This window comes from Lasioglossum baleicum, chromosome 12 (assembly GCF_051020765.1).
Source record: "Lasioglossum baleicum chromosome 12, iyLasBale1, whole genome shotgun sequence".
Classification (NCBI taxonomy): Eukaryota; Metazoa; Arthropoda; class Insecta; order Hymenoptera; family Halictidae; genus Lasioglossum; species Lasioglossum baleicum.
In genome coordinates this window covers 14,804,758-14,830,905 of record NC_134940.1, presented here as the reverse complement: position 1 = coordinate 14,830,905, position 26,148 = coordinate 14,804,758, and the positions used below count along the sequence as shown (strand labels likewise).

The 26,148-nt window shown below is 38.3% G+C and overlaps 1 protein-coding gene across 7 annotated transcripts in view; it reads right to left on the bottom strand.

The window, feature by feature from the left end:
* The window catches only part of LOC143214010 (CCR4-NOT transcription complex subunit 6-like), a 591,839-nt gene that overhangs the window by 371,274 nt on the left and 194,417 nt on the right, over nucleotides 1–26,148 (bottom strand). The window contains exon 6 of one of the 7 annotated variants that reach the window (XM_076434475.1): nucleotides 1–26,148. This exon is cut by the window's left edge and continues 8,979 nt beyond it. The exons of 4 other annotated variants lie outside the window; for them this stretch is intronic. In XM_076434475.1, coding sequence (XP_076290590.1) covers nucleotides 25,978–26,148 — 171 coding nt within the window. In that variant the 3' untranslated portion in view covers nucleotides 1–25,977. 2 more of the 7 variants (XM_076434476.1, XM_076434480.1) reach the window with 2 other exon arrangements.

The window sequence follows — 26,148 nt, the reverse complement described above, 5'->3', positions numbered from 1 at the left end:
ATCGCCGATGCGATTAATGGAAATAGATTCGTGAATATCTTCTAATCGATTGGAAAAAAAAAGGAGACAGTAAAGAACGACATCGGATATCGATTACACGACGATGCTTTAACACAATGTGTGTCAGAACCGACGAAAAGGCAGGTACACAACACACGGTCGTACCGTAGAACGCAGATTGCACGTGCATTGCACATCGCCGCCGTCACTTCCCTCGACTAGCCGCAAATGGAAACAGCAGTGTCGGCACACGAGAATCGAGACTGTTATGTAAGAGATGTGTCGACTACCACGGCCAAGAGAAAGGTGCAACACGATGGAAAACGAGGAACGAGCTACACAAAACTCGAAACGCAGTCCGAGCAACAATCGGTGAAAAATTCATTTTTATCTGATATATTCTCATCGACACGAAATTCGTCGCCATATTCGCGCTAGGAGAAATTTTTCACACTTCTCGGTTTCAACCATTTTTCCCATACAGACAACTAAGTTTCCTGAAAAAATCGATATACCTAAATTATTTTTAAACTAGAAAGATTCCATCGATATAATAAAAATTTAGAAATTTTAAGAAATTATTTTAGCTTCAACCACAAGTCACACTTGCAACAAATACTTTATTCGTTGAGCTCAAGTGAATAGAAGAGTCGCAAACTATAAATTATTTTATTATTGTATAATACATGTATATTATTATATAAATATAAAAGCACAAACAACTTTCAAGTACATTTCTCTTCTTCAATACTAAAAATGTAACAATTGAAAAATACCTGGATGTTATTAAAAGTACATAGAAATATATGTGTCTTTCCAAAGATCGCTGTAAAAATACGCTTTTCTAGGGAAAAAGATCTCTTAAACGTAATTCATCCTCTGTATGAAAATTTACAAAACGTGACGTAGAAAAATCTCGTTTAAAAATAATTTAATGATTCGTTTCTTTTTACACAGGAATCGAAATGGTATTAACTATTCAACGTATAGTGTAATTGTATTCGGTTCTGACATAAACCAATTAAGTTGCAAATATGTTTAAACAATTGCGAATAATTTTACCAATTTACCTGTGCATATAAATAAAAACTACTTACAGTTGACGATTGTATAATTGATTGATTGGTATTCTCTATATTTTTAGTAAAAGAAAACAAGATAATTAGAGTTAACGATCAATCTTCTTGTAGATATACAATGATGAATTGGACAAATACGATTTGAAGTTGTGAAACTGGCACTCGAGTAAAAAAGTAGTTAAGAAAGGAGCGCGCGGTACTTCCACAAATACTTTCCGAGACTGTTGTTCTAAGAAAAGAATGGTTTTTAATTTGACGCATTTTACTTTCAACCTGCTTTCTTTGTTCCTCGCACAACCCACTCCTTTTGTGACGCACGACTACCAACTCTTCCACTTTATGCTACTGTTAACTTTGTAATTATAGAGAGATCGCGAACTCTTCCGCTTTATGCTACTGTCAACTTCGTAATCAGAAGAATGGCGAAGTTTCTACTCTTAATTCAGGATACATGTAACAGGTAATTGTATGAAATTCTTTAAAAAATCCTTTAACGCGAAACGTGTCGAAAGTTTGCAACGTGAGTGAATCAATTTAAAAGTTCTTCACGATTTCCAGCTGTTGCAGAGCATCTTAAAATTAACACTACACATAATAACAGAAGAGAATTTAAGATTTTAATGTCTAATGTCGCTAATGTTTTATTGAATCTTAATGTAAGATTTTTATTAATTTTGCATCTGCAAAGGCAGACAATAAAAATTTTGTTTGATTCAACTTTCTGAAAATTTATGTACAAGAATTAAAAATTGTATAAACATCCACAGTCTACTTACCATTAATACATCAAATCCGTAGTCTATATGTCTATTATACTATTATACAATTTTGTAACTAATTTATATTTCACTAATACAGTTTTATTCAGGACTCCGACATACCGTAAGGAGGTTTAATCCACTTCCCAATAACCATAACGGATACCGGCTAATTGCCGCACGCACTTACTTGCTGCCTTCTTTGCTAATTCATCTTCTCAAATTACCTATCCGATTATTAATGTCGTTCCAATCCGCCTCAGATATTTTTACTGGTCGTAAACTCACGTACGAGATTGAACAATTATCAGTGCACACTCGTTGCAGCGATTGATGCACTACTATATAAGGGACACCATTCGAAATTACAGATTGTAATACAACACCGCGCATATATATTGCATTATGTATATTGGACATTGAAATATTTTTGACATTATTTATCGCAATATTTCTAAATGCATATTTTCTTTATAGCTGCCTGTTTCGATGCAATTCGACATCATTCCTATTATTCTTACTAGACTGCGGATGTTTATGCATTTATGACAAAATTGGTTGGGTGAAATACAAAACAGTACAATGTAATTCAATTACAATGCATTTTATAATTGTACTCCATTGCACAATTACGAATTACATTGTAATTTCATTGACTGAAGATCTGAATTACAAATTACAACATAATTGAATTACAATTCAATTCAATTACTTTGTTATTATAATTCTGGAGTAATTCAATTGTAATTCTGCACAACTCTGACTTACGCAAATAGTGGCACACTGTTGAATCACACAAATAGTGGCACACTATTGACTTACACAGATAGTGGCACACTATTGACTTACACAGATAGTGGCACACTGTTGACTTGCACAAATAGTGGCACACTGTTGACTTACACAGATAGTGGCACACTGTTGACTTGCACAAATAGTGACACACTGTTGACTTACACAGATAGTGGCACACTGTTGACTTGCACAAATAGTGGCACACTGTTGACTTACACAGATAGTGGCACACTATTGACTTACACAAATAGTGGCACACTGTTGGCTTGCACAAATAGTGGCACACTGTTGACTTACACAGATAGTGGCACACTGTTGACTTACACAAATAGTGGCACACTGTTGACTTACACAGATAGTGGCACACTGTTGACTTGCACAAATAGTGGCACACTGTTGACTTACACAGATAGTGGCACACTGTTGACTTACACAAATAGTGGCACACTATTGACTTACACAGATAGTGGCACACTGTTGACTTACACAGATAGTGGCACACTGTTGACTTGCACAAATAGTGGCACACTGTTGACTTGCACAAGTAGTGGCACACTGTTGCATCGGCCTGCTTTAGAAGTGAGGGTTGCGCCGTAAAAAAACGCCGGCAACCTGGCCTGGCCAGATACATACTACGTAGCGGGAGATATTATATCAACGGAGGGAATAATACTGGTAACATCATACCTAATAACAGCTGGTGCAACATTGATTAAGCGGAGCCGGGGATTTTATTCCGGCAACAACGCGAGCGCGCGAACCATTGTGCCGGAGCGGTGTAATCAAAAAGATAACGTACCGGCGTGCATCACGTCCAGCGAATCGACGGACCATGGAAACCTGAATACGTTTTCGTGCAAATCGCTCGCGCGAACATGACGCTCGTTTAATTTGCATAATCCCATAGCGAAGGACCGTTAGCCAGAAAGTGTTCGCGACGCGCCGTTACCGTACGGGAAGCTGGCAGGAAATCATGAGGACGGCGAAGAAGAGCAAAGAGCTCGGGAAACAAAAGTAGCGAAGAGCAACAAAGCGTGAGGAAAAGGGACGGGGGGGCAGAGCCACGGATGGGGGGGGGGAATGCAGAAAAACTTGGAAGATTAATGAACAAGAAAACGGTTGAAGAAGGGATGTTAACGAGAAAAAGATGGCTGGAAGAATGAGACTGGGGGAAAAAGAATAATTGTGGAAGCGAATGGAGAGTAATTAAGAGGAAATAAGGGCGGGAAACAAGGGAGGAGAAACCTGTTCCGATGGACAGTACACGCCGTGGAAGAAGCGCCGCACCGGCTGAAGTTGGGATTCGGTTTCGGAACGGAAAACCGATGACGGCGAAGGGTTGTTGCCGGCCGAGGTCTCGGCATTCCGACAAAAACGCGTCCACTTTACCACCGACAGCGAAACGAGAGCTGAATCGACAATGCTTCCTTTTGCTGCTAGTAGCAGAGGCGGGTAGATGCGGCGCGCGGCGCGGTGGATAGAAACTAGCAGATAGATGCAACGCAACCGTAGTTTATTGTTTAAGGCCCGAGCATACTTCCCTTCATGAGGTATTAAAACACTTACCAGCGCTGAAGTAAACTTGAAAAATGTGTCTAGGGACCAAAGCCCCGGAGGCGGTATAGTGCTGGTAGCTACCATACTGCGAGCTGCACCGGGGGAGCTCGCAGCTACGGAGCTTGTAGCTACGGTGTACTGGACGTTTTCGGGTGAGAAACGTTCGCGCTTTTTATTCCCAGTTCGGGACCACGCCCCTGGAGGTCGAAGCTATCAAATCTGAGGTACAAAGGCTGTGGGGAAATTCAGAGATTTTCGTTCGACGTATGATTTCAGGTTACAGAAATTGTAAGGCGAATGCACCTATTACTGCGGGGGTACATTTTACTGCGTTATTTTTTTCCAATCAGACTAAAATACGTGAAAATAATTATCTTGCCCTGAATTTTGTACAATTCAGTGAGAATGTATTCTCTTTATAATCTCAAGATTTGAAGAAATATTCTTCATAAAAGGTAAGACCATTCTCTTCTATCACCATCGCCAAAGGACTGTTGTTCACATGATTGTACATTCTTTTTATATGGAATCTTCTTTACTTGGAATAAATCTGACATATGTCAGATACCCAGATACATACACTGTTATTCATTCAGATTTTTACGCAGACCATTCTGATTGTAAAAAATCAAAACTCTCAAGAAAGTCGGAAAAACGCAGATTTCGCAATAAAGTTTAAGAACTACGTCGTTTATATTTTTACAGCGTAATAAGAGTAATTGTTGTTCGGGAATTTTTTCAGATTATTTTACGAGATTCGTCATATATTTATTTCATGTATTTTGTATGTGTTATCAATTCGCAAAAGCGATGACAACTATCCACTGAGCATGGACCAATATAAGGCTCCAACATGATTAAATGAGAACAACAGTTTTCAATACAGATGTGAACAACGAAATATTAAATATCATCAATATTAAAATCATTTCAGAGGCGAACGTTTGATTTGTGCAAAGAATTCACTGGTTTGTTAACTTCAAACTTTTTGGAAATATCGCTTTGATGGTAGTTCAGACTAGCACGACATATTGATTAACGAAATCTATCAAATTTGGGATGGATTTGATGATTGGTTTACTAGTTATCATGGCAACCAATTCGTAAAATTATATAAGCTTCATTTCATGGCTTATAGCGTTCCAATTTCTCGAATTAGTCTACATATAATACTACGTACCAAATTATGTATATTAGAGATACATACATATACTCAAATTGGATTTCGTAGACGCTTTTGAAAAATAATGTCGCTGAAATATGTTTACTTTATTGGTGTACACACTTTTATTTTTCATTTTTATCGATTACTATTAATGTCGCAAGTTTGAAAGCGATGAGAAAATACACTCCTCAAAAGAATTAAAGGATCACCTCTGCGAACCCGAAAAATTGCTACCAGTTTACACGATCATAACTCCGGCCAAAATTGCTGTATCGATATCGTTAAACAATGGTTTGAAAGCGTGGAACCTCTAGTTTCGGATGCTCTCTTTCACATTGTTGCTGTGTTGGTTTTTTACAAAGTTATAGCGAGATAAAGACAACATTGACGGTTGACAAAAATTTTGTGCAACTTTGTAACATCACACGGAGAGAAACAAATTTTTTTGATAAATCGCGTTAATATCATTTGGAAGAGCTAACTTTCCTCTGCTTCAATCTGACTTTCGGATCATGGTATTGCGATCATTTCTTACCGAGATATAGCGAGTTAAAGGAAAAATGGAAATTGTGCCTTTTCTAAGCATATTTTCAGAAACACCTGGTATATCGAAATGTTAATGAAATTGAAAAAACAAAAGAAGTGCCTTGAAGAGAATGAAACGCTCTTTCTATTGCTTTCTTGCACGAGATTCTACGATAATTGTTTCGCTTTCTGGAGCCAGTTAAAGTTAAAAAGCCAATATTTACTTCAATGTTGAATAACTCGATGAAAAAAAATCGCACAATAATCAACAACCCCACATTTTACACAGCAAAGATAGCTCTTCCAAACGATATTAATACGATTTATAAAAAAAAAATTCGTTTCTCCCCGTGTAATGTTACAAAGTTGCACAAAATGTTTGTTAACCGTCAACGTTGTCTTTATCTCGCTATAACTTCATAAAAAACCAACATAGCAACAATTCGAAACAGAGCATCCGAAACTAGAGGTTCCACGCTTTCAAACCATTGTTTAACGATATCGATACAGCAATTTTGCCCGGAGTTATGATCATGTAAACTGATAGCAATTTTTCGGGTTCGCAGAGGTGATATTCTAGTTGGCATCAAAACGCATTAAGAGATATTAATCACATGACCTTCAAGTGACTTCCGACTTCTAAAATTGAAATTAGACATGATCTCCATTGATATCGCTGACATTGTTAGCGACATGTGTACTACATCCGTGAACAAATTAAACTAGAAAGTTCGATTCGCTAAATTCTCGCAAAAACCGACGCGAACGGTCCGGTTCGACGGGAAATAACGAGTCCACGCTTTTCCCGGGGAATCAAATATTTTCGAGCGATAACGTTCGCGGGAAACGCGGCAAAAAATTCAATTTTCCAAAGCCGTTCGACGCGCCGGGGCCCGTGCGTTCCGAATGAAAACTAGGTTAGAAGTGAGCAGAGATGCAAAATATTCCTTGGCACATTGTCATCTGATCGTATTGAGTGTATCGCGAGGTCATGTCGTTTAGCTGGTGGATTCGTGCGCTGAAAAACTTCGGGTAGGGAAAACGCGGATAAGTGGAATATCGATCGGCGGTTGCTATACGCGCGTACGAGCGGCCGGGCCGGGCCACGGTTTTCGCAGTGTGGTCGTCTGTTCAGTCTAAATATTTTTCGCCGTGGCAGTCTGTTCGCGTGAGACCCAGCAAAACGAAACAGAGAACGCGCCGGATAAACCGAGCGCGAGGGGGAGGAGGGGGGGGGCCGGGCCGAAAAAAGTGCTTAATTAAATTCAGTTACGTACAGAGACACGTGAAATTAGCCCGGGAATTAGCGTCGTGTAAATCTCTAATCCTTGTTCCGCTCCGGTTCTGGGTATACGGTCTCGTTTTATGACGCGTATCGGCCATTCCGTAACCCCGCCACAGTGGGGTATTTGCCCGATTTCAGCGGTCATAACTGAATTTTAAAAATTTTAGATAAATTGTAAAATTTTTGTGGCTTGAGTTAGTTGAATGTCTGAGGAACAATCTCTCCCATCATTCATCTTCCCATTCATGTATCCATTAAGCACTGAAATCTCCTGTATGGCTCCACCCACGCAGAAAATGGGACACAGTACAAAAAGTAGAAATCTTAAGCTTTGAAATGGTTGTTCTTTCATCAAATTTGGATAAATTTTAGCAAAGTTACAGCAGTTTCAATATTGAGCGAATTTTGAACTGGCTGTGGCCGCTGAGATTGGGCATATGCCCCACTGTGGGCCCCGTGGCAAACCGGGAAAAAGAGAGCCGCCGAACGGAATATCAATTTGACATTTAATTGCTCGTCATTATCATCGCGCGGAAACGTTCGCTAAATAATCTCGCAGACCGCGCAGAATCTCTTGCGTGACTCCCATTTAATTTCCCTCTCGAGAGTCCCTCGAGATTCTCCCTTCCTCGAACCAATTTACTCAGCCGGTACCACGGAGAGAAAAAAAGAAACGCACACGCACAGAAAGATATGTTTCCAGAATTTACCGCTGTTAATGATGAGTTATTAGAAATGAATCGGTGGAAACGATATCGCGTACACACCGATCGATCTCGAACTGCTACCAATTAGTTTTGTGCACACGTTCGTTCGTTTAGTGATCGACAGATCGAGAAACACAATCGTGCAATTATATTGACTTAAATCGCGGCTCGTATTGTCAGTAATTGTCTACATCCAAGGTAATTAGCGGACGTGATTGATATTATTCTCAATTCGGTTCGACAACGAGTCGGGAATTAATACATAAACCTTTCGATGGGTGTAATTGAGAAGCGGGGCAAAAAATCACCTTCGGACAAACAATTAGGAATTGTTTCTCTGGTTAACTGGTGCTGGTTTCTCATCCTACATCTGCCATCAGTCGGTCAGAAATTGAAAAGTCGTATCGGTGAAAGAGCGAACAGAAAAGTCGCACTTGTTTCTTTTGTCAGCTGTATAATTGCTGCAATGAAAATATGCAGTGTCCCATTTAAAAAAAAAAGAAACATCGATGGCCATGAAATCTCGAAAACAGTGACTTCCTCCATTTCGTTACATGATTAACAAGCATTCTCTGATTTACAAGATCCTAAAAAGATAGTTTTCATTAATTTCATCACAAATTATTCCCTGATAATCATTTCCACAAATTATTCTACCAACTAGAGATTACATTACTCCCTTACTTCAATAATTCGATACTACACTTTTAGTCGAGCAGGTTATTATTCGAAGACGCAAATACACAGGTAATCTGAAAGTCATTTGGCTGAAAATTTTATCATTTTTCTCCAACGCTCGTGGTCTGCGTGTAGGAATTGCCGTTCGGAAAACCCAACGAACGAAATGCAATAAAATCGGAAGTATGTTCGAGAAGAAATTGAGGGAGATAGAACCAGTAGATAAGACGACACGGTATGAACAAAATTTAAGCGGAAAGGTTCTGTAAAGTGTAGACGATGAAATGGGAGGTGACCGATCAAATCGGAAGTCTACGGGACCAGGAATGCAAACCTGGATGGTTTATGTGAACGTATACGAAATGCTGCAGATAACGTAACGCCCCAAATGCGACAGGATGCGTTCCGAAAGGTCGTTGAACGATTTGGGCTATGCGGGGATTCTAACGGTCGTCGTGTGTGCTGACCATAATTCAACTACTGCTAACTTGCGAATGAATTAGTTACGATTTGAATTTGCTTCAATGAAATAGTCACTTTTGTAACATCCTTTCTGTATTATGAATTAATTCGTGGTCGGAATAACGAAGAATATTTTCCACCGCAGTGGATCTTCAAGTTCACTCTGTACATAGAAAAGTATATTATTCTAATTTAACACTTTACTTGAAACTGACGACGTTATTAAGGGTGATTTGCTGTTCACAATGAAAATTGCTATTGCTACTGAAGGTTCCATTAAAAAGTGTTTAGCGATGTTCCAGGGGTTGAACTTCAGTTTTCTTCTACGCGTCCACCTACAAATGACTATCAACATGGAATTGGATCGCCAATAGCAACGGAGTTATTCATGTGATCTGTTTCAGGTGACCCACCCTGTATAACAAAGAAAATACTGAAGATTACAGTACAGAATCACAATTATTCGAACTGAACAACGGGGTTATTAGAACGGTTACTCAGTTATACTGCTGGACTCAATTGTTATTAATCTGAAGGATAAACAGTGTTGTATGTACAGGGTGTTAATTTTAACTGGAGCACCTAGATTGTTACCGCTACTACTGAAAGTAAAAAAGAATGACTAAACAGGATGTACAAGAAAATCTTGAGAAGGTCATTTTAAGGCCATTGCATTTGTCGCATTTTAACATAAATATATCTTTTATAATGAGATGTGGTAGTCGGCGTCAGAACGAGTTCAACGATCTACACGCCGTGACCTTGAAGTGACCTTGAAGGCGAAATATTTATCGGACGAAAGCAGGGCGACGAATCAAAGAACACAAAATAGAGACGCAACAATATCCTGAAACAGTTGAAACCAAGCAAACAAACGTGAAAATGCGAGGCAGGTAGCCCTGCGTCATCGAGATGGGGATGCAACATTAACCACGAACGATAGGGGGGAAAAAAGGACCGATCGAACACCGATCGCCGAAGAATCTCGTGCCGGGGTTCTCGTCGTAATCGGCTTTTTCCGGGCAAACATACCATAGTGTGGTAATGAAACGAAACAACAGCCTCCTTGGTGTTCCTTAAGAAGCATAACGGACGCCTGTGGAGTCAAACGTTCCCAACGGTAGTTAAACCTCGTAAAACGGTCGGCATGTCGCTCTTTATTTTGCGCTAAATGTCCGTCATCCCGTTTCGGTGCGTCCAGAGAGGCGAGAGACAGAGAGAAAGAGAAGAACGGAAACGAGGGAATGACGTTCGGATGGACTCTCGACTCTCAGCGAGTCCCCACTCTCTATACTGAAAACAACCGAGATTCCTCCGGTGTTAGGCCGGCACCGAGCGTGCTTTATGAATTTTACACTCCCATTATTATGTGCTTACTTGTAAAAAGAGCTGGCTCTCGCGAAGTCGGGCTTGGGTCTCCCCACGTGTTCTGTCTCTCTTCTCCCCCTCTCACGCTCTCTCTCTCTCGTCGTTGTCGGCTGGCGCAATCGCGGCGCGCTAAACTGCCCCAGCTTGGCGTGCCTCCTTTCGGACCCGTGCCATCCGCGACTGCTACTAGGAAGTCAATTACGTAAAGTACCAGGCAATGAGAAAAAGTTCGTGCGGTTAGTGTACCATCGTGCTACTTCCTGGTCCACCGTACAACCGGCCATGCACTCTCACTTCTTGCGCGCCGGCTCCGGGCTGCGTTTTGCACCGAGATTTAGGCTTTTTAACGACACGCGTTTACCGTTCCAGCAACGACGTGATCAGGATCGTCGTTCCATCGGATTATTATCGCTCCCTCTATCGCGCAAGCTACCGTTCACCACTGCGCGGAACCCTGCGAGCTCCTTCCGCTTGACACACGTTCCAAGTCGGGTTTCAGTCGGACTAGGTCTGTTCAGCAAGTTCGTGGAATCACGTCAACAACGTTCACCGTCTCTATCTTCTTCCACGTCGATGGCGCGTCCTCTTCAAAGTGGTCCTTCTTCGCCCGGTGGCGGGGATAGACTTTTAACAGTTACGGTAGAGATCTTTCTTTCTGTGGATTGGGTGCAAATACACCTCAGGCTGATGAAACAGGAAATATTAGGATGGAAAGAAAGTTCGTAGCGTTTTCAAATTAAGAATCGAAGATGAAATTAAGGTATTTATTCGTATGTGTATTCAATAACACGAGAAGTTACCTTGAGAATGGCAAAAAGTAACAGAACAGAATGGAAAATATGTTGTTGAATAAATCTATGAATAAATATTTGAATCTTAGCTTTCAATTTTAATTTACAAACGCGAAGAACTTTCGTTCCAACCCAATAGAAAGTTGACGAATGGAAAATTTCCAAAGATTTTCTAGGAATGCTATCTGTGATATGTTTAAAATTGTAAAGTATTGTACACTCATCTTTTAAAAATCAATAAATTTCACAAATACCTATGCAGACAAATTTTTCTTTACATTTTGCCCCAAAAATCCATAGGGTTGAATTACAGCCCTGTACAGTAGAGATCTTTCCCATAGTTACAGTGAGAACACTGTAGTACCCAATGTCGCGAGATCAAGACTTGTCTCCCACTCTATCGAACCCCTTCTACGTCGACGGATATTTTAACTAATCGTTAGTGTTGTAACAGTCAAATAATTTCCAGTTTAATATATTTTGATTTTAAGAAACTAAAGACAAATGGAAACTTTTTAAAAAATTCGAAATAACGCATCGACGTTCTTAAATCCTTTTAATCTTTTTACTGCTTGAAATTGCACTAACTACGAAACTGGTGTGCCAATGTTTCCAGAATAGAAACGATGAAGCTAAAAAAAATAGGATTTTTAGGTTACCGTCTCGTTGGGACAGAGCGATCGAACGTGAAGGTAAACATTCCAACGAATAAACTATTCGCTGCTTTAAATAAACAACTGCAGAGCACTTCCATTTACACATAAACGAACGGTCTCTCTTGGTTACCTAATATTAATCACCGAACCTGTGAGCACACTATTATACAATCGAATGGGTATAATTGTTACGTAAATCTAATTTTATCATTCAGCATTTGTTACGGTCTGCGGCTGATCTCTAGATCAATCAGACCCCGGTGGCATTTGCACGCGGTGCGCTGATTATTTACTCGAAGGGCCGTCCTTTACAATGGAGAGGGACAGGAAATAACTCTAACAAAAATACTATCTATGTATTTGTAGTAGTTGAATCCCGGCAGTGTGCAAAGCGGTCGAGTCTAGAATTATATACGATATTTACAAATCAACAAGTCCATCGTGTCTACAAAGTCAATGTGTACTGCAGAACCAATCCTGCTAAATCTGTTGCGTCCTCAAATACCGTAATTCGACCTTTGTAAAACCCGTTACATTTGTTCGCGACAATATTTAAAGAGCGCCGGCGGATGAGAAAATAATTGAAACGCTAGCTTACAGGGTGGTCTACCTAAAGGTAACCTCCTAAAACTATGTTCTTCAGTTATGATGGTATAAAAAGCATTTTGTATGTGATAAAGTAGGGTACGAAATAGTTTGAATGGTATCAATGGACGAGTATATTACAAAACATATTTTTAAATGCAAGTCTACATTGAATTGTTATTATTTCTACGTTGATGTTGTTTAACGACGTTATAGACAATATTATCCGTCACAGACGTCATAAACGATCAATTACATTTTTCGTACTCTGACTCTAGCAATTAGATTGCAAATCTTCATGCATTTACAGCAAAATTAAGTGAATGAAATTCAAAATTGTTGAACAATTTTTAAAATTGAAGATGTCGATATAGCATTTCTCTTCTATTAAAATCATTGAGGTAAGTTATAACATTCAAATTGGTTTCTATTTCTTGCAATCGATGCAGACGATTTTTATTTTGCATAAAGATCCGCAGTCGACTAATAATTTAATTATATACTGTATACTTTCTTCGACTTCTACACGACCAAAATTAAATATAATACTCATTTCCTATTAATTTGATACAAAATATTTTTCATATCATCGTAACTGAAGAAGATACTTAAGGGTAGGTATACTTGTAGTATGTAGACCACGGTTCATAGTTGAGATGAAGGTTCATAGTGCATTCCTTTTCCCCCTCTACCACGCTATTCCCCCACGCTTCGCAAGTGTCACGTGACTAATCTCTTTTACTAAACCCTTTCCCCTCAATTCTTGTCAATCCCCTGATCTGGCATTCTGTGCCAAAATTTCCCGCGGAGTTATGTCGCATCAACTATTCAGGCGCACGGCGAACTCTGTGAACTCTAAATAAGGGTTCGGAGGTCTTTCGACGATAGAGATAACGAGCCGAAACGGTATAATGACACGGTGCACGGAGGTGTGGGTACATCTTAATCTGAAAAATACCAAAGAAGTCACGTTCGCATCGTAAACCCGGTCGAAACTAGTGTTGTATCCGTGGCATACGTTATCGGTGGCGAGAGCATGACGACATCGAGTGCTATCTGTGCGTGGAATCCGTGAATCTCCGAGTTCTCCGCGGTTTACTACCGTGCCGCCCCGGTCTTTGTTATGCTACGTGTCTGCATGAGAGCTAGTCTCAAGAGTTACTTGAAGAGTTCCTCTCGCGCTTGTCACCACTTCACACCGAATTCCAGCAGATTATAATCTTGGGAGCGAAAGCTCTGCGATTGTCGAGGAGAACATACATCGGGGTTCAACCAGCAGAAATTAAATTCCTGTAGTAATTGTCGACTTGTCTGCATAGCACCAATCGATAACTGAGATTCTTCCGATTCAAATGAGCCCAAACACGAGGGAAATCGGACTGTTTTTGATCGATGTACAGAAGAGCGTCTATTATCCGAACCACTGTTGCGTCGTGGCTATCCCCACCACGTCTTGTAACCAGTGTAGTAATTCCATTTTTTAGACCTTTTACTAATTTTGTACAACATGGCGCAAGAATGTATATATTATATATTAGGTTGTCCCAAAAGTTTCTTTCAAAATGTGTTCCTTTAATGTTGCTAAATAAATACAAACAATGCGATAATCTTTATGCTAATGTTTTAGTACTTCCTAACATGGATTTGTATTATGTGCATGAATCGAAAATCAACTTTTGGGACAACCTAATATTTATTTAGCAATATAAAAGGAAAACATTCCGAAAGAAACTAGAATTTGAACTGTTTTTACACGGTGGACTGGATCGAGGTGATTTTACTATAACTCTTGAACCATAAGAAGTATCAGGATGAAATTTGCACTATAATTCATTAAAAAATTATTTCTATCTCTACTGATCATTATCGTAATAAATATATATTTTTTGCCCGAATTTGGCGTCCGAAATTTTTCTTTATGGTATCATATCTAACTCAAAAAGTGCATAGTTGACAAAGTCGGGGTTTCAGACGGAAATGTCGGGGCCAGAGTTGGGCAAAAATGTTATTTAAATAAAATTTTCGAAGTGGGTTTAAACCTACTTTATTCGAGATTTTTATTTAAATAAAATTTCTGCCCAACTCTGGTCGGCGGTTTTTATGCCGTTCGTCCTGGGTTCACGATTTTATGGATGGCAACCCTACTGTGGGACAGTCTCTCTTGGATTTCTCTGTATCCGCTGGTAAGGTCTCTTGAGAGTCTTGGGAGTAGCATTCTTGGGTCAACGCGCAACATTAATGGCAGTGCGTGAAAGGGATCGAAAGCACGCGGGGAACTCCATCTGTGGATGGCGTGCTCCTTGACAAACACCTGCATCGGTTACGCTAGGCGTAGTCAATTACCGGAGATTATTAACACTGGATCAACGAGACGGCACAGGATGACCCATTTAAAACCCCCAGCTTTGTAATTATCGTAATGATAAAGCTGCTTCATTGCGGAGAACTATTAAATTAGTTCATTTATTCCTGCGCTCATTGTAATATGAGATCCATGATATGATGACCCATGACAAACAGTACTTGACCAATCGGAATTTGTGCACTTTATGGGAATTATTTTCCCAGTAGTTTTTAAACAGATAAATTGTGCATCTCGCAGACAAATTAACTCTGAACCTACCACCACCAGATTCCAGATTATTATTTTACAATTATTGAAATATACAATCGGGGCCGCACAAAGTCTAAATAAAATCAATCTTGTCATTTTTATAAGGGAACTTGTGTATCAGGTACTTTTAAGGCTCGGTGTGGGTTTAATGTTAAAAATATTCCAATAAACAAATATTAGCTTTTACATAATCGAAAGATAACGTATTCCTTTTCAGAAAAGTTACATTATAAATGTTTAATAATGCTCGACAAAAATGAAAGTTTGTTTCATTTTCGTAAATTGATGTATAAATGGATGTATACATTTTTTTCTTGATAAATTCACGAACGAAAATGAGAATTTGCATATGCACATCGGCAATAAAGGTCTGTTTCATTTTCTTCTGTATAAATTGGTTTTTAATATTGTGAATTTTCTACAAATTTATATCTTTGAAGAACAATGCCGATCAGTGTCATATTCGCGGTGAATTCGTTCATAATAAATGTCTGCTTCATTCCCTTTTCTGAGGATTGCCGTAGAAAATTTCGAATTTGCATGAACATCCGCGCAGCCTACTCATCTACGCAGCAAATCATCTCCAACCAGTCCTGCGATATTAATTTACCGACGAGCACGAGCATGCCACAAGTATGGAATTTATCAAGCATCCCGATCGTTATGTATACCATAGCAGAATCCACCATCGTTGATACACAAAGTGCATGCCAAAGTTAATTTCAGATAGCGAACATGAAATTCTCAATGTTTTTATTGGGCTTTGTGAAACGACCGAATATAGAAAATCCCATAAATTTTAGACTGTTCGCGAACATTTAATTAACCCTATGTTCACTGAAGATGACTATAGTCGACCTAATAAATGTAACATATCTACTTTAACAATATTCGTTAAATTTACTATTAATCCTTTGCAAAATCTGTCACAAAATAATTATGAAGTATTGAAGTAAATGTGAACATATCGTAGACAATCATTTCTATTTTTCTTCTACGAGATGACTGAAGACAAAGAAATTCTAATCATTGGCGTAAGTTTGAAACTTGTTTATACCAAATCATTTCTATTTATTATAATTCGTTGTGCAATTTCAGATAATTCGAATAAAAATCGAATCGTTCGTTTTAATAAGAAAACGTACAATATGTCGTAATAAGAGGTACTAAATTTACAGCGAAATATTATATGTAGGTTCATGTAAAAGTGTCTCGTAAAGAAAATGTTGAAGTACTCTTTTCTGTCCTTGACAATTTAAAGTTGATTTTTTCATTTTATTATAATCCTGGTAGTCTTAAAAATATGTTAAAAAGAATTCTCTGAAGGAAATGCAAAATTAAAATGTGAAATGATCTTAGTATAAGAATAGATTGTAGTATAGTAAATTACATTATACAATCAATTTTAGTATAATATGAATTAAATTATATAAATGTTAGTATAATGAAAATTAAATTATACAAATTTTAATACAATATATAAATATTATGCAATTCTTTTCGTACGAAATAAAATTCCATTCCTTTATAATCATATTTAACCAGTCAAGTAATAAATGTATTTTCTCTGCAGCGAAATTATTACAACTGAAGGAGTAATCATTGCGGCGCATAAGCTTATGGAATTCGAGGTGCAGATGAGTTTGAGGTTCCAGAAATATTCTGGAACTATCAGAATATTCTTTCTTGCTCAGCGTGTTCGATTTAATCAGAAAATATTGAAATCTCCATCGACATTCGACGAAAACAATTCCGTTTGTACAAAGCTTCCAGTTGTTCGATCGCATTATTTGCTGGCTTCAAATTGCTTGCATCGATGACAATGAACAGCAGCCAAATAGAAATTCCATTGTTCCTCTACTAATTTCCATAAGCTGGGACTTGTACATTAGAACTCGTAAATTATTATATTTTAATCCTCCTATTTCAAATTGTACTCATTTCATTTACAATACTTGGTTTTATACTATATCTTTTTTTTATCCAAGGACAACATAATTGATTTTAAAGGTGAAAAAGATAATGATTAGCAAGATCAGAGAATTCCCAGTACGATATTCATAGAATTTATACTTGCAAGTATTATTTCCGTTTACCAAAGTACTTGTAAAAGGTTCGAAACTGTCTGGCACAGGTTCGAGTATACTTACGAGTACTATTTCTGTTTTTCGAAGTACTTGTAGAGAGAGTTCGAATTCAATGAATCAAAGGTCGAGCCTGTTCGCGAGCTACTTGATCCCATCCCTAATCGTCAGTATCGTTTTAATTACTATACTTAAATGAATAAAGCTGGTAAAAAATGCAATAATTATGTCTTCCATTTGATTTTTCTGGGTTGTGTCTCCCACTTTATCTTCTCCTTCCACGACGATGTTCCCCCACCCTTCCACTACGATACGATCGCGTGACGCGTTTCGTCTCTGTCGTGCACGTGTCACGATATCAAGGAGTAACGTTCCCCCTGAATTTTCGAGTGAAACCGCAAGGCTATTACTTCGAGAGATTTAGGAAGAGCACTTAGCGTATTCTCGAGTGGTCCAGCATGGTTTTAATTTTACTTCCGAATAAATGTCACGTTTATTTGAGAAGAGCGTCGTGCACTACCGTTCCTGAACGCGTACCGAGAATTCAAAGCCCACACGACTGATCGATAAAACTGTTTACCTTAAGTTGTTACCGTAAGCTTCTGTTTCATCTCCAAATCGGGAACAAGCTTTAGCACTCCTCCAATAAACGCCTCGGTTCGTTTGCCGTTTAACAGATCGCTGAAAAGGGAAGTGCTCTCCTCCTCGATGTCGTTCCCCCTATCCTTCGGCGGGGGATTCCCCGCGAGTTAATATCGCGCCATGAGAAAGTAATGGGGCCCCCTCGCACAGGCTGATCCTATTAACGTTAGGTGCAGGTGTTTACGCCTGTTGCTAACTCGACCGAAATGGTCGATCCTTGGCTGCAGGCAGTTTTCGGGATCCTTTTGCTAATGATAACGTGGCCACGTTGCGAGAGCATACGCTAGGAACGCGTTTTACGAGTTTTATGGGGGTCTCCTGCTCTCGGGGCCGTACATTTTACGGCTCCTCTTATCATTTCTCGCCAGGAAAGAAATACCGTTTTGTCGCTAAAACAACCGAGGGAATTCGGAGGAAGACGCCGAATAACAACGGTAAAACCTTGATTATCTGAACGTTCTACTATCCGAACATCGTACAGTGGGGTTGCATTCGACTCGAAAAATCGGAAACAACTATTTTAGTAAGTTGTTGAATTCGTATTTACGTCAGCTATAACATTATGAAATCAAAAATGCATTTAAACATAAAAAAAAATTAAACGATTCTTATTTTCAGTCGGAACACTCTTCCGAAATTTTATGTAAATAAGTTTGCAGATGTTTAAATACTGTTCCATGCAAACTAAATTATGCTGAAATGATGTAATTTATTATTTGAATACTAAGTATGTAGATCACGAAACTTGTTAATAAGTGAATATATATTTTAAGAAATTTTTCCATTCTTACTACAATTAATTTTCATCGGGAAACACACGCTGCGACTGTTGATGCTCATTTCTCTACTTCGATTAGTTACAAATCTTGAATCTGTGCAAATCTGGGACTAATTCCTTTAGCACTGTGATGATAAATCTTTATCGAATGTATTGACACTCGAAAATTAGCCACGAACTTGCGTACTGATCGAACACAAAGGCACGACAGCGGAGAACCTCGCAAAGACGAGACGCTAACATCCAACAATTTGCTCGTAGATTGTCCGAGCACATCGAGCAGAGATACAAACCGTTCTCGATTAATTAAAAAGAAACACGTAGTCGCGCCGTTAATTAATACACTGGAGACACGCTCTGGCATCCGACTTCGGAGAAATCTGGTCCCAATGTAGTTGAATTTGCTCGCTTCTTACCGGCGTAGAGTAAGAAGAAGCTCGGCTAACGTGCTACCAATTTGGAAGAATGATGGGAACTGGAAACCGCAGATATTAATATAACGGGGATCTTAATTGGAACATTTGTAAAAAGTGTGTTCGACGAGTACTTGGAAGTACATACAGAACTACCCTGAGAATTTATCTAATTTACCAATAATCAATAATAATAATAATCGAACTGTATGATAACGAGGAGTACAATATTTATTAAATGCTTCTCTAACACGCTCATTTGCTGTCTTCGTCAAGCGATTCGGCCAACAGCGGAAGACATGTAGCGCAGAATTTTTTTTCGCTGCCGTCTCCTGATGGACGATCAACAGCTTCGGGAGAATTGTTACAACTAGACTGCGGATCTTCATGCAAAATAAAAATTCTCTGCACCGAATGCAAAAGGTAGAAACCAAATTGCATGTTATTTTTCCCTTAATCATTTTAATAGAGGAGAGAGAGACAATCATATTGACATCTTCAATTTTAAAAATATTCCAACAATTTTTAATTTCATCTACTCAATTTTGCTATAAATAATCCGCAGTCTAGTTATAACTTTTAACATTAGTCATATCTTCACACGGACGAAATTCGACGTACATTAACGTTAAATGTATCAGATTAAATGCAAAAGAATTTGAAATCGATACACCGCGTAGTTTCTTCCCCCATAAAAGCCAGTGAACTTGTCGATTCGGCTCGTATCTGCCCTGAACTTAGCCTTGAAATAACTCGCTCCATTAACCCATCTGCATCTGTGTACACCGCAGAATGTATTGCTCTAAACTCTAAACTCTAAACGGTGCTTTCGATATTGCTCTGGAACATCAACATCTCAGTTGTTTCATATTCCCGGACTCTCTCAGTGCGCTCCTGGCTTTGGAAAGCTCTGAAGTAGATATTAAAACTACCCCATACATCCTTGAAATTAAAAGAAAATACAATTTGTTGATCAATAATGATCATAACAGCTTTATTAAATTGTTTCGGATTCCATGGCATTTTGGAATTGAAGGCAACAGAAATGCGGACAGGACAAGCCAAATCGGCAACCTTAATGAACACTGTAAATATTCCTGCGGCTCCCTACACAACGATTTATTTGAGAAGTTTAAAAAACAAGCTAAAGATCGTACTTTCGAAGTTATAAAAAATCAAGGTCTTTTTAAGGGAAAAGAATTCTTGCAGAATTTTTTTCATGAAAGCTCTGTAACCTGGTTCGCCCATTTAAAACTTGGGAGAAGCTTAATTGTTAAAGTGAACAGAATGCGTGCCGACTATAACCTAGCTGCTTCACCAGCGCGGGTAGATATTATCAATGAAAGCCAGTCTAAATGCAATCAGGGCTGCGAAACCCTTGATCACATAATATGGCAATGCGAATTGTATAATCCACAAAGACGCAAGTTAATAACTTCAACCACCTCTTAATGTAGACACGCTCATAGTGAAGCCAAATATCTAGGTGCACGGTAGTGCATCAACCAAGTTCTCGCACTATGTACCTCCTTTTACACGAAACAACTTAGCCGTTTTTTAGAGGCTTATAACTCGGCACTGGAGGCAGATGGAGAAATGTAATTTCGTACACTTGTTAAATGCTATCATGTCTCAATATTGACAAAACATTAATCTTCCGACATTAGTTGGTTCCGAGATATAGGACCTCAAAAATTGCTAAACTTGTCACTGACTGACTGACAGATCAAAACCTTTTGGGTACTTCCCATTGACCTACAAGCTTGAAATTTGGTACATAGGTCCACCATAACAAACACTCAAAGGAATAATTATCAAAGTTTAAAATTTTACACCTTAAAGGGGTTGTATTGAAAAAAAAACATTACGAAATAGGTACGTAGGATAGAACATAGCAGCATAATATACATAAGTATACGTTTTATTAGCTTCGAAGTCGCAAACAAATACCGATGAAAAAAACAATCGCTCTAACGTAAACAAAAGAAACTGCACCGTCTATAGCAGCGGGGCAAAGTGTTAATCTTCGATACATTGAATTTGGATTTTGTCTTGCAGATTAGAAAAGGATTTTTTTTCTTTGACACCAACTTGATAATTGATGAAATTGCAACAAAAATTGATGAGATCCCAACAAAAACATCCTGTAAACAGGAGTCAAGTTCCTATGGCCGTAAAAAGTTGTGAGATCAAACAAAATCCGGCCAAGTTCGTTAGCTTACAAATACCTCTTGCAATACTGAAAAAAAACGTTTGTAAAAATTAGTTTAAAAGAACGCTATTCAATTTTTAAAGAGTTACACGGAGGGCTAAATTATTGGTGTTAAAAAGGTGTTAGGTAGCGGCCAAGTTTGAATAATTTAACCCTCCATGTGACTCTTTAAAAATTACATAGCGTTCTTTTAAACTAATTTTTACAAACGCTTTATTTCAGCATTGCAACAGGTATTTCTAAGCTAACGAACTTGGCCGTATTTTGTTTGATCTCGCAACTTTTTACGGCCATAGGAACTTGGCTCCTGTTTACAGGATGTTTTTGTTGGGTTGAAGAGTTTGCTCTTAGTATTCATTCTTTTTTCGAAGATTGTAATATTGATATATGACGTCGTTTATCTGTTCCTAGAACTATTGTATACATATACATTCGGGGAATCATATCTTCGGGTGTCGACATGTGACGTCATGATACAGAAATGAATACTGTTCCGAGAACTATTGTTTTAAACATTCCAGGGACCATCTCTGCCGGTCCTATTACATTAATCTCTGCGATATCTTAGGTTTACAAACAGAGATAGAGCGGCGGCCCTTTGAATCCGCATGACGACAATGACTCACGTATTGGTATAAAATGTACCGGCAAGCTCCGGACCATCATCAGTCTAAACCTAACTTCTGAAGAGAGAGCATCTACATAAATATCGTTTAAAAAGATGTCTGCCTGTTTTCTTTATTATAAAATTACCTTGCTTCCCAAAAACCAACATGTAATCTGCATTGTATTTAGTGTTAACGGACATTGTTACTGTATTCACTTGTATTATTCCTGTAAAGCGAAATAAACCCAGAAGTGTTTAAAATGCTTACAAATAAAAAAAAAAAACAAGTCAGTCAGTGAACTGTATTTAACGTTTGAGTGACATTTCAACGACGATTTTTAACGCAAATATAACGTGATGTACAGAATACAGGGAACGCGACGCGAAACGGTAATTATTTCGAGGACGTTATATATAAAACGATCTTATTATGGCGGTACAATACGGTCGCTCGGAAATCATTTCAGCGAAATTACACGGGGGATACAGTTCGGTTCGTGTATCGGACAAATTGGTTTCCCTCAGGATCATTTTCCCAGACTATGCGAACGATACGCGCGCGCGCGCGGTCCGGTTGCCCAGCTGATTCGTAACGTTTTGCAGAACGAACGCATTTATATTCGACACGTTATACAGGGTCTCGAATTCGATGGACACGCTCAAACAGCATTTCTTTCAAACGGTTCTGCTGCTGCCACTGGTGCAGGCGCGCGCGAGAGAGAGTAAATATCCCAGCTATTTGCAAATATTCACAAAGTCGTAACGATGCGTGCTATATAGAGCCTACCATTCGCCTGAAAGGAAAAATTTGAATAGGAAATCCCGGCTGGACATTACAGCCCCTGATACCATTCGCGATAGTATCTCCCTGGTCTGGCACAGATTTTTACATTCGTTCGATATTATAGAAAATGATACATCGGACACGCGAATTGATGGTGGTCTGACCTAAAATCACATCGCATTCCATAAAGTTCTTTGTTAACCGTATTTATTGTTTCAAGTTTTCGGGTATTCGAAGAGTTCTACGGTATTCATCTAGATCATGCCTGTCCAACTGAGTTCGCAGTCTACGATGCTACAGTAAATCCTCTATGAAAAGGCCGTACACGATAAACCAGCGGTTTGCAACCTGGGAGGCGCGGACTATTGCCAGGGGAGGTGCCAAAATTTTGTTTGCGCCAGTATTTCGTTGTAATAAAGTTATTATTATTTAAAACGTGTCTATATTATTATATCTATTAAAAGATAGGGAGGCGCGGAAAATAAATTTTTTTTGGGGAGGCGTAGTAATTGCATAAAGGTTGGAAACCGCTGCGATAAACACAAAAAAATATTCCCTCCACTGTAGTAATCGGATCTCGGCTCGAGTATGTCGGAGTGAATCACTACTACGGCGTCCTCTACAATGTAACACCAATATTTCATCTTTTTTATTATTACTTATTTTCTTATGAAACTTTCACCAATATATTTGTGGCATTTTTCTGATTAAAATAAGACCAAGCACGATATAATTTCAATTGTATTTAGTGATTTAATTGACGATGATCGTTTCGGGCGCAAGGAAGGACAGCGTATGGGAAAGAAAGAGACGCGGAGAGTCGCAGTCGCTTGCAAACGAACCTCCCCGAAGCTTTTGCGTTTATAGAGGATTTACTGTATTCCCTCCTCATCTGTCGACACTGGTCCAACTCGCGGCCCGCAACAACAATTTTTATTTTGCATAAAAATCCACAGTCTATGCGTGTACATATGTACACCACTGTGCAAAAGAAAGAAGTTCATGACTCAGAAGGGCCTCGATTATCCGAACGGATACATTCCTGGCCAAACAGATAGATTTAAGAGAGAGTTTCGTTACCATTATGTGTTTGTAGCAAATAAGATAGTGAGATTGCGAGCTTCCAACCCAATATTATTAATGTTTTACAACAAACATTTGTTTAGATTTCATACTTCGAAAATTGGGCTTTTCAGCAATGTCTCGAACACCGTGCGTCGTTAGCGCCGACATTGAAATCCGTCGATTTGACATTATCCAGGAACACGGTTATTCCAATCGACCAGTTTAATATCCGGTAACATTTAAATCACGAGAGGAGAGATGGTAGGGGTGGGGGGAAGAGCTTTCTGAAACGACACATTGACCTTTTTCACTGTGGCGAAGTTCTCCGTTCCTTTCTTTCCGTCGCTTCTGTTCGTGCTTCCAGGTTTACCCGTGCATAAACGACGGAAAGAATCGACGTCAAACAAATGGAACTATTTCGACAGTTTGATAGAGTCGAAGCCGCAACTCCGTAAACTTTTCCGCGACTTTTCCAGATCGTTTCAAAATCGAATTGGTCGAGGCTGGAGCAGACAAGGGTCGTGAAGATTGTTTAAACAGTAATTTGATTCCGGGTGCGCACGCGCTATAGGGACGCTATTATCTTTTAGTCCTTTGAGTTGTACGGTCAAAATGGCCACGACTAGATCATCGATGCAAGGTGGCCACGAGTGGTCTATTAAGTTCATTATCCAGGTGGGAATACGGTGGGTCTTTGCCTATTCGAATATGTGAGAGAGCAGGAAGGGCAAAATGGTTTAGATATAACAGGATGTTCTGAATAATTGAGTTCCCTGGTTATCCTCTCCATCAACGTCGTTTAAAAATTCGGATAATGCTAATATTCAGTTTAACAAGATATTTGTAAATCAGTTGAAATTGTATATTAATAAATAAATGTAAATTAATTTTGAATATATAGAAATGACCACACACAATTAATTAAAATTCTGAAATTCTAAAATTCTAAAATTCTGAAATTCTGACTGAAGTTCTGAAGTTCTAAAGGTCTAAAGTTCTGAAATTCTGAAATTCTGACTGAAGTTCTAAAGTTCTGAAATTCTGAAATTCTGAAATTCTGAAATTCTGAAATTCTAAAATTAATGGGAGCTATTGATTGCAAGAATCTCCCATTTTTTCGGCTATGAACATGCCCCACACATTGTTACGAATAAATTGCAGATGTTTCTGTATAATACAGCGACTGCGCATTTATAAAATATAAAAAACAAAATAATATATTATCGAAAGGCAAAATATAATAATAAAACTCGCTACATGTATAAGATAAAAATAAACGATCACGTTTGTTATTATTAATAATTAGCGCCAAGCAATTATTACTTCATATTTGGTGTAATATTTCAATAAAATATCGGTATATTTTTAATAAACGCTCAAATAATTCTTTCAACAATATGTCCGATTGATCGATTATTATTATCTGCCAGTGATTAAATCTATATTTTTCCGAATTGTCGATTACGTATAACAATGACTCAGTTTGAACGCTTTAATAAATAATTATCCTCGGTCTACTTCTGTTCAATAGATTTTTTAATATACGTTGCGAAAATTATTTATGGAGGCTGAACGATTTCCTTGTTACACGATTTAACAATTCAGAGTTTCTAGTCTAACGAAGTTTTCGTAAAAGCTGTCTTTTGTTCCCTCGCGATGACAGCACATACAATATCGAGAATGCGACGTACTTTCTTTGATGTTATGGATAACACGTTGTTCTGACATGATACACAGGATTCATTATTTACTGAAAGTATGAGATCGGGTGTCTCTACATTCTAACGGAGAAGGAAAATATTCTGCAAGACATAAGAGGAACACCCAAGAGTTACATCTGAAAATTTCATTTCTGTATAAAACGATATTACTTCTCTGGAATTGTTACCACTCGGAAGTCCATTAATTCAACAGTAATTTCCGAGAACTTCTTCGAAACTTTTCGAAAAATGTTCGAGACACTTGGACGAGAAAAAATTTATGAAAATTTCGTTTCTGTACAAAACGAAATTACTTCTCCGTAATTATTACCACTCGAAAGTGCATAACTTCAACAGTAATTTCTGAGAATTTCCGCGAAACTTTCCAAAAAGTGTTCAAGACATTTGAACGAGTAAAAATGTACGAAAATTATGTTTGCGGTTTCAGAAATATCTTGGCTGATTTTATTTGAAAAAATGTAATTGGCATCTGTTCTTATTGATTTTGAATATTCCTATTTCTAAAAGTATTGCTTTAAAAATTCAATTTACAGTGCATCCAAAAATTTGTCGAGAATGGGAAATTTAGTGTTCAAATACTTTTCGGATTGACTAGTGTTTCTATTCAGAAATCCAAAATTCTATGATATAAATTTTGAAACGCATTCTATAAATATTTTTCGACTAATTTACATTTTTGGCATAAAATATGTAAATGTAAACATTTAAAGTTCACTAAACTTTGGTCATACCTCATTTGGACATACCTCACAAGAGAAATTAATTTCTGAACTGCACATAATTGAACCGAGGCTGGAAAATTGAAGTGGGAACATAC